Source organism: Enoplosus armatus, chromosome 8 (assembly GCF_043641665.1).
Source record: "Enoplosus armatus isolate fEnoArm2 chromosome 8, fEnoArm2.hap1, whole genome shotgun sequence".
NCBI lineage: Eukaryota > Metazoa > Chordata > Actinopteri > Centrarchiformes > Enoplosidae > Enoplosus > Enoplosus armatus.
In genome coordinates, this window is record NC_092187.1 from 23,018,592 (window position 1) to 23,032,703 (window position 14,112).

Genomic DNA, 14,112 nt, shown 5'->3' on the forward strand with positions numbered 1-14,112 from the left:
ACAACATCATGTTTCAATCCTTTCAAATCACCCTCGACTCGATGTACTCTGCTCTGACATCCCTAAACCTCTGCACCATCATCACCATCAGGCCCAGCACCCATGGCCTTTTTAACAACCTCCATATCTCTGACACACCTCCTGGATTACAGCCGTGAGAAAAAGGCAGACACAAATGGCGATGATATTTCCACTCTGAATCTGTTGTGATCCAGCTGAGCTGTGGAGCCAAACGCCTGCTGCTGCACAAACCGCCGAAACGAAAGAAAAAAAGCAAGCAGCTGCCACACTCAGCTACCTTTAAGTCACTGTGATAAAAAGGCAAAAAAAGTGTGTACTCACCAAATGGAAGTTCCATACTTGAACTGACTTGTGTGTTTACATTGACCATGTCGTCCTCTGACACCTCTCAAGCATGTGTTTTAAATCCACTTTTTCCTCCTTCACCATAAGGTGTAAAATGTGGAAGTTTGCCGCAGGTTGCTGTAGTGTGAGAAGGGTGTTGTTGGTGCAAGGTAAGGCCGGTGTTGCCGCTGTTATCTTATTGATTTTCCTAATCTGGGCAAATGTGGGTGGGGAGGTTAAACAGTAACCAGGCTCGTATGGACACCAATCTATATAGCAGCTGTAACTAAGGCAACATGATGATAGAAACTCAAATAGACATAAAGTTATCATGTGCTTTTCCGTCTTTCTCATCACCAAACAGCCGCTTCTCCAGAAACAGACTAGGAGCGAATAAGAGCGTCGAATAAGAAACTGAGTTTATACAAAAAGGAGAGAGAAAGCGAGAGGGTGGGGAGTGACATAAAAGACAGAGAGGAGTGGAGGGTGTACTGAGGGAGGCAGCGAACAAACTATGTATTGTGAGTAACGTCATCAGTTTTGTTGTGACTGACGGGGAAAAAGTCGCTTAGCTGTCAGATGTAGAATTGAGCCTGAATCACCTGTGGAAAGCAAGACACCCACTACAATCTAATTTTAAAGTGTTATTTACACAGTCTCCCCGCAGAAACCTCACGCCTGTTTCACTTCATATGCTGCATGCTACATATTATCGTAGGTCATTCTCAAAAATAATGATGGTGTTTAACATGATTTACTTTGACAAATCTATTTTAAGAAACATTCAGAATTTATCACATACTGGTGTTTTTCTGGTCTCTCAGTGAATAGTTTGGCCTTTTTGATTTCTTGCAGAGAGTTAGATGAAAAGGTCGATACCACTCTCATATCAGTGCATTAGATTTAAAGCTATACAGCCAGCTGTCATGTAGCTTAGCTTAGCATAGAAACTGGAGACAGGGGGAAACAGCTAGCCAAACAAAATCTGCCTGCCTGCAGCTCTAAAGCTCACATTCAACACGTTACTACTTGTTTGTTTAATCTTTACAAAAACCGAAGGAAAACCAACAAGTTGTGCTTTTACAGGTCATCAGTCGGGGAGTCGGACTATTTCTTGGCCGGCAACTTCACTGTGGCAAGACTTCAGGAAAGAACACACAATTTGTTGTTTTTACAGTTACATTTTTGAACAGATTAAACAAATTAGATATAGTATGTTAATTAGTGAGCTTCAGAGGTACTGGTAGGCAATTTTGTTACCTTTGGACAGAGCCAGGCTAGCTGTTTCCCCCTGTTTCCATTCTTTATGCTAAGCTAAGCTAACCGTCCCCTGGCTGTAGCTTGTAGCAAAGACGTGAGAGTGGTATTAATCCTCTCATCTAACTCTCAGCAAGAAAGCAAATACAATTATTTCCCAAAATGTCTGAACTGTTTCTAATTACGTGTGTAAGTGTGTGTGGAGGCATTGACTGGTGATGACAACTTGGAGACAGCCAGTAATTTATATAAAGTGTTTAAAAGTGGAATTTTCTTTGTTTGCTGGGTGAAAATGTTTTCCATATCAAATATTTTACATGTTTACTGTTAGTGGCCATGGTGTGTGTGTGTGTGTGTGTGTGTGTGTGTTCATGAATTGGTTGGGAGGCACAGCTGATTCCCTCGTATTTCAGACCATAAAAGCTGCGTTAGTCTCCTGTTTTATAGCAGAGAAAGTCTCCGAGGGCTGAATGGAGAGACGTAATGAGGTGAAATGCAGGACAGAAAATGTCCTGCAGCAGCAGTGAATAAACACAAGTAGTGAACAGCAGATTATTTATGGGGACGTACAGCCTCATCAATTATTTATAACTTAATTAATGTTCAGTCAGGTAAACAGACAACCATGAATTAAACACACCCGGGTTTACTGCAGTAACGACTTGACTGTTTTTTTTTTACACTGAACAGAGAAAAATATTCAGTCAGGTTAGAAAGAGAATCAATAACACATCTAAGGTTACAGTAAGTACAATCTGTACAACAAAAGTGCTTCATTTTTTGGTCAATGCCTCTCAAAAGTCCCTCAAACCAACAAATTCATCAATAAGTGCAAAAACTCTCTGTAGAAGTAAAACAGGCAACTACTTCACCCAATGAGAGAACGTTACTTCTTTTGTTAGTGACATGTGGATTCATTCATACCACTACATCAGCTCACCTGTGTGTGAAACTAACCCTTTACTTAGTGGTAACTGGACAGCTGCATCACTTTCTGCTGTCTTGTTATGCAGCCCTTGTGTTGGTTAAAACTTGAAGACTTTACATGGATTATCATGTTGTATTTTCTCTCTTTCTTCCATTAAAAACACATTTAAATCAGTATCTTGTAAATCTTTTGGGCTTTGTGTTTGGCGAGCACTGGTTTCTCCAGCAGGAGCCGCCGTAGCTGGACGGGCAGACGGAACAAGGCTTCCCGCTCTTATAGGGAGCCTCTCCCACCCAGTTTCCTCTGAAACACAAGCGAACAAGATGTTAGCTTTAAGGCATTGTTACGCATTTGTTTTTAACATGTTCAGGACCAATACCTACTAAAAGATAAGACTTGCATTAGTGTATATTAGTCTGTGGCTCTCAGCCCCGAGCACACTGGTTCCTACTGAAGAAGTGCGTCTATAAACGGGTCCTTAATACATAAAAAAGCTCAGTGATTTCCTAAAACAGCTGGTCACTGTAGTTTTTAGCAAACATTACTCAAACAGGAGGAAATGGTGCATTTGTTACTATTTTCAGCTGCGGATTAATCCACATTTGGTGCTCTCGTGAGTGTTTGGGGAAGCAGAATGCGGTTTGTGGGACTGAGTCAAAATAAACTAGTGTGTGTGTTCATGGTGCTGTAGAATAATGTCAGAATAAGAAACACCAAGACATTTATATTATGATATACTGCACAATATATAGTACAGACAAGACTGGTCCCCAAAGCTCCGGGTTCACATCATGTGAGTTGAGGTTTTGATAATTTGATTACCTGTTCGGAAATGTACACCTCGATTTTAAAGTACTCAACTAAGCGAGGGCAGGCCCATCTTTTTGGGAAATACACTTATCCTTATTGCAAAGAGTCAGATGAGAAGATCATTACCACTTTAACGATACCACTTCTTAAATATGAAGCTACAGCCAACAGTCGGTCTTACCTTTGAACAGAACCAGGTTAGCGGTTTCCCTCTGTTTCCTTTCTTCTCATCTAACTCTGGGTAAGACAGTGAATAAGTGACTATTCCTTTAAGTTTTTCTTACTTTATAGAGTAGTTGCAGACCAGCAGCGTCGCCTCCCTCCAGGTGCTCCCAAACACGTACATGTTGGAGCACTTCCTGATAGCACATCCCACTCTGTTGGTGCTCGCCCACACCATCTGAGAGGAAACACAGCACACATCTTCATGCTTATATCCATAAATGTAAACAATTTTTGAACAAACAGCTGCTACATAAATGGCTTTAAGGCCAATGAAATTAGTGAACTGGATTCATCCCACTTCTGGATTTCAAATAATCAAATTACATTTGATCCGATGATGCTATTAGCCTGATGTGCTTAATTTCTGTTGCCCAACCTCCTTATAAGAGGAAAATAAAACTAATTCCTAATATGCTTTGGGGGAATCAGCACTGATAGTCTTCGGTGTTCAGTTCAGTGCAGAAGTGCAGAACTCCACACGGAGAGAGGGTTCATTTAGTCCTTATTATCATTATACTGCATCATAGTTACAGCGGTGAGTTTAGACATGATTCTTTGGGAACATGGAGTTTCTCTGAGCTCTCTTTGAATGCACAAAATGAACCTAGCCACTGTACCTGAGTGTAGTGAGAGCACACAGACCCACTGCATCTGTTCGGGTAGGAGAAGTGGTGCCTCTCATCGTACCAGGACCGGACCATGTCAGTGATGGACTGGTACCTGTCACAACCAACACACATTCAGTCATTATTCATGTTAAGACCATAAACCAAGAGCCGATTCTTTGTACGGAGCTCTGCGTTACCTTCCTGAAGTGATTGACAGGTTCTGGCCCATGTATTTCATGGCTTGTGTCGGACCGTGATCCCAAACGCACCTTGAAGCCCAAGAGTCAGCTGACTTAGCAAGTCCCTCATCCCAAAGCTGCAGAGCCATGAAAGACAGAGACGAAGGGAGAGAGACAGGGTTCATTTCACTCGGTTCAGTAAGAAAACAACAACAAATCTGCTCTCTGTTGTTGTTATTTTGCGTTACTTGTAGTATCAAGGTAAGGTCTCTATCAGTTTGTTTGGATGCAGAGTATATTGTATATACATTTATTTGGGATTTAGGAGGTGGTAGTGCTGTGTACATAGTACTGTCAACACCATCATACAACATAAATGTAGGACAGGTCATGAAGCATCAAGGTGAAAAGTTAGATGAGAGATTTCTGGGTCTCGAGGACCCCAAACAGAACATTAATGTTGTCTCTCATGTGTTTGATCTGCACGAATTTAACACTTATTTTTACCTTCGATCACAATCCATGAATGTATTCTAGTGTGTGTTCTGCATCAAAACCGAAAACCCAAACTACCACCTGTCCCTGGTCTGATGCCCCGTGTTTCCTCACCATGTACTCCATATTAGCAGCAGGAGGGAAGACCTGAGAGCGGACTCGGTTGTGGTAATCCAGCAGGGCGTTGATCTCTCTGGATGAAATGGCTCGCTTACGTCTACTGCGAGGCCCACCGACAGCTCCCGAGAGCCCCCTGAAGTCAGCCTGGGTCTCAGCTCCGGCCCTGGTCGTGTTGAGCGGCTCTGCGGAGCTCGACAGCACAGCAGCAGCAGCAGCAGCAGCAGCTCCCATGCGAGGCATCGTCCACAGGGTGGCAGCCAACAGGAGCTGAACACAAGCAGCACCCATGTGAGCCCTGTGGAGGAGGAGGCTGCAGCTGCACCACGTCCCTGCACAACTCTGAGGAGGAGACCAGTTTACATCATGATCAGGCAGTGAAAATCAATGAAAGATTGATAATTACACTCTGTGCTGATTTCAACTCGTTTTAGATGGAAAATATCCAAACAGGTGGTTCATTAATTTGTATTCATTCAGATTCATTAAGAAAGAATCTTACATCATATTACATCTCCATAATTGAACACTTGTCCTAACAAGTAGTCGAACTGCACAACATTGCCTTGGAGCAAGAAAATCACAGTTAAAAGTGAATTTAAATCCAATATTCACTGTCTTTTAGCTCTGTTTTTGGTCTCTACCAACTCCTGAGAAAAATATCTCACCAGTCTGTCTGACTGAAACAACGCTGAGTGAACTAAAACAGTAACGTTGTGTTTCATAAAACCAAAACAATGAGTTGAAAGAGCTAAAACGCTCCACAGAGCTGAGGGAAGCTGCACAGCCCAGTGAAATTTCTCAATTCTCTGTGGGTCCGTCACCATACGCGAAACCTTTTCACTTTATTCAGTCATTTTATCCATTGTTATTATAAACATATCCCTTTAAGAAATACATCAAAAATGAAATAACACTTTAAACAGTTATACTTCTTTAGAGATTTGTGCATGATTGTATTTGTTTTACAGCTCGTTACCTTTATTCAAACATGCTAAATAGTCCAATGCACTGTATCTTACTGTAACACGTGTCTCTGCTTCCCACCTCAAACTGAAACAATATTCCCTCTTCAGCTCCTCATTCGATTCATCAGACACATCATCAGATATTACTATGTGTGACAATTAAATACTTTTAAAAATGACACTAAAAAATACTAAATGCTAAAAAATGGGAGAGGGTCAACGATATGCAATGTGTTATTAGTTTGAAGGAAGTTATGTTATTGATATTAAAACTGAGCTTTCAGTAAAGTGTTCATACTTCAGTAATTATCCACAGCTTTCATAACAAACAAATGAAAATAAACAACATAATATTTGTATTGCTGCAAAAATGCTGAATGAATGAATAAATAAATATGAGGAGAACTTGAAGTCACATGTCTGTCAACTGTCTCAGCAAACAACACATTCGTTACCGAAAAGGAGGAAAAGAGTCTCGTACCTTCATCAGTGGATCCTTTCACAGAGCAGAGAAGCAGAGACTCACATCAGCATGAGCCTTCGCAAACAAGCCCGTTTGTCTTGTGTGGCAGAGAGTTTTAACTGTGCCGAGAGGGTTTCTGACGCATGAACCCTCCTGTACACTTCCTCCTCTTCTTCTTCTCCTTCTTCTTCTTCTTCTTCTCCTCCTTCTTCTTCTTCCTTCCTAAAAGTCTGTCTCTTTCTTTTCCTCGACTGAAGAGAAAATCACTACTACAGGAAATTGCCTTTCAGAACAAAAATCAATCATGAAATATTTTACTGGTGATTGTTTGATTTGTTTCATGAAAGAAGTCTTTATGTTAACACATCCTATTTATCATTTATAAGCACTTTATAAACATATAATAAACTGTTTATAACACAGTATGTGTATAAAGTAGCTATAGGGACATTTTAATTGTATTTAACAGTATTTTCAACATCATTTTGAAGACATATTTTATATAATTACAATTGTTTTATATTATATTGTCATTCATTATGTGTTTATATACCACATCGTTTATAAAGTGCTTATAACTACATTATAGTGAGTTGCTTATGTAGCAATAACATAAAAATACTATGTTACTATGTTACTGCATTCAAAATATATACTTAAAGTACCAAAAGTAAAAATACTCATTGTGCAGAATGTTCCGTTTCAAAATAAAAGGTGGGGCTAATTTCAATTACTTTACATACTACCGGGTACTTTAATCCATAATAACACCTCGTAATTTGATAGTTGATTTATATTTTGTATTTATAATCAGAAATTGAAAATTAACTAATAAATAATGTTGGGAAATAAATGTAGTGGACTAAAAAGTACAACTATGGCTTCCAAAATGTTGCGGAGTAGAAGTATAAAGTCACTTGAAATGGAAATATTCAAGTAAAGTACAAGTACCTCAAAATTATACTAGAGTAAATGTACTTGTTTTACTACATTCCACCTCTGCAAGAGCACATGTTTTGTCTGCCCCCTGACCTCCCTGAGCTGTTTCAATAAAACACAATAAGACGTTTAAATAAGGACGCCGCGGGGAAGGACGCAGCAGCGCGCTGTATTAAAGAAAAGGGAGAAAAGTGGCTGCAGAGTCAGCGTTCATCTCCAGCTGTTGCTGGTTCCAGGAAGGGCCACAGATCCTCTGCCATGTGTAATATACTCTAACAAGAGACGGAGGACACTGCCAAGGTACACTGCACCACCTGGCTCTGCAGCTACTGGGGTCAAAGAGATCCCTGAGGCCAGAGCTCAGACACGGCGGAACAACTGGAACATGAAATGAAAGCTGGGATACAAGATCAAATGGAGCCATTATGAAATTATTTTTTTTGATTACCATCATGTCATTGGCACCTTTTGGAAACCCACTGCAATTATTTATTCGTGCCAGTGCCCCTAAATGATATGTTCCTAACCAACCAATGCCCACCCGCACTTCTGCAATGTGTAAGAGATAATTGGAAATGTCATGGACTGTGAGAAATGTCGATTTCTGAAGAGCTCTGTGTGCACAGAATCAAATGAACTCTTTAACTTTTCCAAAGAGTCTCAGTTCACCGTTCATGGACGAGGAACTTGATCCGTGTTGGTTTAACATGGTTACGAAGTTGTAAGTTGACACGTCAAATCAAAAAGATGCAACATTTTCCCCGACATGACACCAATTCATACATCAGTAATATATAATACGCAGACACACGATACTGCAGAGCAGCAGGGAGTGGCTCTGGTGAACAGGTAGAGAGTGGCAATGAACAGGTTTTGGGAAGTGGGAATGTGGTGGGGAGGGAGAGAATCTAACAATGAATGTCTGTAAAACATTTCATGACAATCCATCAAATAATTGTTGAAATATTTCAGTCTGGACCAAAGTGGTGGACCAACTGAACATCGCTGCCATCACCAGAGCGGCTAGCGTGGCTAAACAGTCACCACCGGTCACGACTACATTACTGTGAATTCTGTTTGTTGCTGGTGGCCAATGTTCACATATATACATAATAAATATAGCTGATGTGGAACGGTCTGATGATGCCAGGCTAAAATGAATATGCACAAAATAGTACAGGACACATCCAGCAATACATAATTACACAGTATATCACTCACATTTAGATACAGTACATACTAAACAAGTAACTCAACACAACATGTCACTTAAAACATCAGGATATCTGGACTAAATCCTCCAGTTTCACCTGGTTGCTCAGGTGAGCTCTCTGAAGTCGACCCTTCAAAGGCCTGCAGTATGCTTCCACACAGGCTCAGCAGAGTGCTGTCAGACTTTGGGACTTTGTGTCTAAAATGCACAGAGGGCTCCATCAAAGAGGCTGTGAGGGCCTTTGGCATACAGAAGGTCAGCAACACTTAAGGTTCACTTAAAATTGGGGGTCACATCTTGTCGTTGGCCTTTGAGCTTGACCGGTTTGCTTTTCCACTCGCCTGCAGGACCACCTCGCTGTCTGCAACCGACCATCAACACGAAGTGCTTTTTTATTCTATATGTGTTTATACTTTATTATTAAGAGTTGCATGTCTTCTTTCACTGGTATTATTATTAATAAATGTTCCACCAGCCTGATTCAGTCAAACATCTTTAGAGTCGTATCTTTGGTGCTGGCTGTCTGAGCATCATTCACCCCGCTGAAAGACAACTTTTGTACTTGTAGGATGAGACATTTAAATTTAGCAATGGCCACATGCCTGTCAGTTCTGTCACATAGTTAATATTTCCATCATCGCACATCAAAGAGGGGAGAAACGTTGAGCAGCAATATAAAACAGATCCATTAAACTGGTGGTGGTGTGCAGACAGCGTGACAGATGGTGGAGAGAGCGTCGGGTGTTTGACTGAGGAGTACTGCCCTTGTGGATTAAACGTTTTGGAAAATTCCTGCTGGAAAATATGAAAATCTGAAGGAAAGGAAAAGGTCAAGCGGTGCAGCCAGAAAGTAAATTTACTCAGTGACTTAGCTGCTTCCCTCTGACATAGAAAGAAGGTGGAAATGTGGCTGTTCCATATAGAATTTAACAGGTTAAAAGGACAGAAAATGGCACTCTGGCATAAACATTCAACTAAGCTCTCATCTCAGCTGACAATGATGGGAAAGCCACTGGGTTTGCGGGTACAAAAGTATAAAACAAATAAAAATGTTGATCTGATAACGGCACAAAAAGTAAAATTACATCACAATTTAATGGCAATCCATCTAATAGTTTCTGTCAAATCCACAAAACATAGTGCCGCGAGAGGAAAAGTCAGGAGATCCACAGAAAGTCATCAGAATACATCATCTGGGAACCAAGAATTTGTGCCAATCCATCAAGTAGATGAGGAGATATTTTACTAATAAGTGACCTGCTGGTGACGTTACAGGAAAAGTCAGGAGGTCACCAAATTCCTTAGGATTAATTCTCTTTACTGTATGAATATCTGTACCAAATCTCATCGCAGTCCATTTTTTCCATCCTGTTGGGTTGGACTGCTTGGTCACATGACCCTGAGATGAGAGCTGGTTGAAGGAAAGGTGCAGCATAGATTTCACTGGACCGTCCTTTACGAAAAGGAAAGGAGATAACGCCGTCCCACGATTCCTTGCAGCAGCAGCAACATTTAAAGTGACGCACTATTCAGCCGCTCATCCACGTCAATAACATCAAACGTGCATAATTATGTGGCCTCCTTCACATCTTTCCTTGACTTCATGACGTTTTCCATCGAGGTCAAGGAAGAGTGTTAAGGAAAAGACACAGGACGTAACTTTTTGACTATTCGACCACAGCCAAGGTGCCGTGATAGAATCATTACTGAGACATATGCGTGTTAATGCCGTGGTGAGTGAACAGCTTTAGTTTATTTTTCTTAAACACACACAGTCAAAAGAATTGAAATAAGTCAATTTCCTATTCTTCTATATTGAAAATACAGAAATATCCACATCTGCAGGATGTGGGAGAGGATGATTCTCCAGACCAGACCAGACCAGACCAGACGGTTTTCCCGGAGACCCTCCCTCACCCCCTGCAGCATGACATCATCTGTCTGGTTCGAGACACTGCAGGGCGCTTGCATACAAAAGCTCACTGTGACCTTGTCGTGTCTGAAAGGTGAAGAGGAGAACTCAGTGGCCTCCTGTGTTTACCCGAGAGGGAACATAAAACAAACCTCGTACCAACTGTATTTGAGGACCCTGAGCCAGAGCTTTTCAGGTGTCAGCCGGGCCTTTCAGCTCCGCCTGAGTAACAGCACAGCAGCTGGTGCCTCTCGCAGGGAAACAGTACCACAAAACTCCAGTACTTACACCTGAATTACAGCCCTCGGAATTAGTGTTTAGTGTTAAACAATCTATAAAACTGTGTCAGCTCAAGAGGAACGTTTGTTGCCGACATGTGAAGAAGATTCATGCTTTAATCAATATTTTTATATCAACAAGGGATCAAATGACAATGTTTAAAATGGGACGCTCGTAGCGATGAACCCACCGAGATTATTATGGCTCAGTGTTTTAGCGTCTTTCAGCTCATTGTTTTGGTTTTCCAGCGACTTTACTGTTTTTATTCACTGTCTCCGCTCTTGTCAAAGCTTTCTAGCCTCTGCAGATAAAATCTCTCATAAACTGACGGCACACTACCAACATATTAGTGGAGCATTTAGCAGCTAAAGAGCTGGAGATGGCGGAGACCAAAACAGAGCTAAAAGGAGGGTGAATGTTGGACATTCATCAGAAACACACAACAAATGAATTGCACTGCCCTCAAGTGGCAAAAACAGTTCATTAATGCAGGTTTAAACTGTGGATTCATGTGTTTCTATAAAATCTGTCAAAATTAATTTAATCTAATTGTGTTTCCTCATCATTTCCCCAAAATAATTCTCTGAGAAGTACATATAAATTAAAAAAAAAGGAGTATAAATATTACAATAAGCACCTTTCTCTGCAGTGTCAGCAGGCAGGTGGACAGTGAAACAGAACAGTCAGTGAGCTGCTTCTCCTCCTCTGTGTTGGAACGACCTCAGTCTGAAGAGTTTGTTTTAATAATTCACAGCAACATTTTCCACTCTGCACAGCGAAGCTTCAACCTTTTGATCAACCAGCCAAGATGTCTGCAGGAGAGTTTCTAAGGTTTCACCCCCGTTCTCACATTTGCTTGAGATTTTCATTCTCAAAGAGTTTCCCTTCAGTGTTTGCTCTTAGCATGTTCACATTGGGATATCTGCAGTCCAGCAGCAATAGACACAAATTGTGAACCATTTTCTGTATTTTAGTATATGCATCAAATGTTTTGTCTTGCATAAAAATAAATCTGAAGAAATTTAATTAAGAAGCATTTTTTTGCTTCCTGCCAGAGTTTGCAGTCTGGCATCTGTGTTTGAAGAACAATCAGCCAAACATCAGGCGTTTGCCAAATCAGAGATCAAGGACAAACTTTGTCCTGCCATCAGATGCTATGAGGGGAGATTTATGTTCCTGCATTAAAATCGTGCTGACTCAGCAAGAGTCAAGATGCCTGTTGCTCCGAGTCATCATCTCCATCGCTGTGGAATATCTTGAGTTTTACACACAGCCAGTGAACATTTATTTATTATCTTATTTATTTTGTCGTGTTTTATTTAATCATCCTTTATTAGAGCGGTTGAGAGCAAGATTTCGTTTTCAAGAGCGACATGTGCACAAGGTCAATATATACAGCATTAGTAAAGACAAATGATAAATATAAAACAAATAATAAAAGACACAACAACACATCATTTACACACACAGTAGACATTAGCTCCACATTAACCTGATCAGTTCCAGTCCCGTCTGCTGTTTAAACAGATTGGTCTATCTCGCTGTAAATCAACATATTAATAGCCCTGGTCCTTAATAAATAAATAAATAAATAAATGGTGATGAAAGCACCAGCATCAAAATGTGGGTGTGTCCCATTCTTATTTATGGCAATTGAGGCTTTAATAGTTCATCAGTAGTTGTTTGTGTTATTTATTGGTTATGATGCTTTAGTGAACTACTCACACTCTAGTAGTTGACCCTTGACCCCATGACGCTAGAAATATTAGTGACTTGGTTTGATTTGTGTAAAACCTGAGCAAAAATTACTTTTACTAAATCTTTTTTGATTTACTTTATCAATTTGATTTATTGGTTGTGGGACTGTTGTGAGCTCATAGTTGCCGTCAGTTTCACCAAAACCCTCAGAGATGTCACTGACTAGTTGTGTTACTGTTCTGTAATCAGAAGTCTGATTTATTTCTCATTTATTTAACCGTTATCTAAACAGGTTATCTCACTGAGACACGGGGTCTCATTCTCAAGAGAGACCTGGTCAACAATACAACACAAAGTTACAGACAGGCAGGACATTCAATACAGGGACAGAAATAGAACACAAATCATGAAAGTGGCAGCTGCAAAAGTGCCAAAGTAGAAGTAAAAGTAGTTTAAAATCCCTGAGGGGAATCCTACTGGACAGCCTCAGTTCCTGCTGTAGCTTGTTCCAGGCTGAGGCTGACAAAATGCATCTTGTGGCATTTGTTTTTAGGCACACCTAAAAGTCTACATGTGTATATAATCCATCATAAATCTTGAATGCAGCTATTCACATCAAATAAATCTTCATTCAGGGTCATTCTGATAAAGAAAATGTGCAATACTTACATATTTGAAGCTAATAAGAGACTCAATTGTATTGTATTGCAAGAGTATAATGTCTATTTTTAAGTGATTTAATTTTTAAGGAGTACAGTATTTTAAAAGTTTTCCCAAACTTTGTTTGAACACGCAGCACAACTAAAGTTAAAATGGACCTGTAACCTGACATTATAATGAATGCATGCAGGTAGTTGTTCCAGTAGAGTTTCTCCCTTCTGTTGGTTAACAGAAACATTTCACCTTTTCGTGTAAGATACCAAATGGATTTATCCCCTGTGATGAAGCGCATACACCAAGAGGTTTAAGGTGGAGTTAGAGGAATACATATAAACAATATCACCTTAATTAAGCGCATACACAATTATAGCTTGAACAAATGTCTTCAGAAGAGAAAGATGAATTAATTAGATTTTGACTTTCAGTTTGCTAGTCTTCATGAGTGAGTCTGTTATTCAGTCAGATCCTCAACTATTTGCAACATTCAACAATTTCAATTTGTCCACATTGTGCCTGTGAGTGTGGTTGCGTTTGACCTCTTGCATTGAGGTCAGCGTGAGCCATAAAACCTGACAGCGTGACCCCCTGACTTACATCCACATGCCACAGCACAAGACTCCGTCTGAGCAAACATGAACCAGAGCAAGAGAGGAGCGTGTGAGAGTGTCTGTCTGCGTAGCTCTCGTCTCTCATACTTTAAAATAGCTCAAACAATGATCCTGAAGAATTCTGTATTCTCTTTTATGTATATGTCTTTTATACACATATCTCAGTGTCTAGTAATTGTAGCCATAATGGAGCGGTCAATAAATCACGTGTGAATTAGACTTGACCCGGTTCTATTTAATTTCTGTTGGAAGTCTGGAAATCTGATTGTCTGATTATGGACACAACCATCCCTCCACATCTTGAAATAATCATGTTTAATTAAGGCTGATTGTTGACTCGTATTTTCCCTGACTTTCAGTTACAGTTACTGCCAACATAACAAAAAGGACATACAGGACAAATGACAT

The 14,112-nt window shown here is 40.3% G+C and overlaps 1 protein-coding gene across 1 annotated transcript; it reads right to left on the reverse strand.

Annotated features, from left to right (window-relative positions):
- Nucleotides 1–2,700: 2,700 nt before the first annotated feature.
- On the reverse strand, nucleotides 2,701–6,419 carry r3hdml (R3H domain containing-like). Its single transcript, XM_070909894.1, has 6 exons — nucleotides 6,414–6,419; nucleotides 4,962–5,306; nucleotides 4,371–4,489; nucleotides 4,183–4,285; nucleotides 3,625–3,740; nucleotides 2,701–2,833 (listed from the first exon to the last, which is right to left on the reverse strand). The coding sequence occupies exons 1-6, from the start codon at nucleotides 6,417–6,419 to the stop codon at nucleotides 2,701–2,703; spliced, it is 822 nt and encodes a 273-aa protein (XP_070765995.1).
- Between the last annotated feature and the right edge of the window lie 7,693 nt (nucleotides 6,420–14,112).

Bases quoted from the DNA above. Each gene is read 5' to 3' on its own strand.
- r3hdml (XM_070909894.1), bottom strand. The intron at 4,286-4,370 runs GTAACGCAGAGC...TGGTTGTGACAG, and splicing joins CTGTCAATCACTTCAGGAAG to GTACCAGTCCATCACTGACA. The intron at 3,741-4,182 runs GTACAGTGGCTA...GTTTCCTCTCAG, and splicing joins TGTGCTCTCACTACACTCAG to ATGGTGTGGGCGAGCACCAA.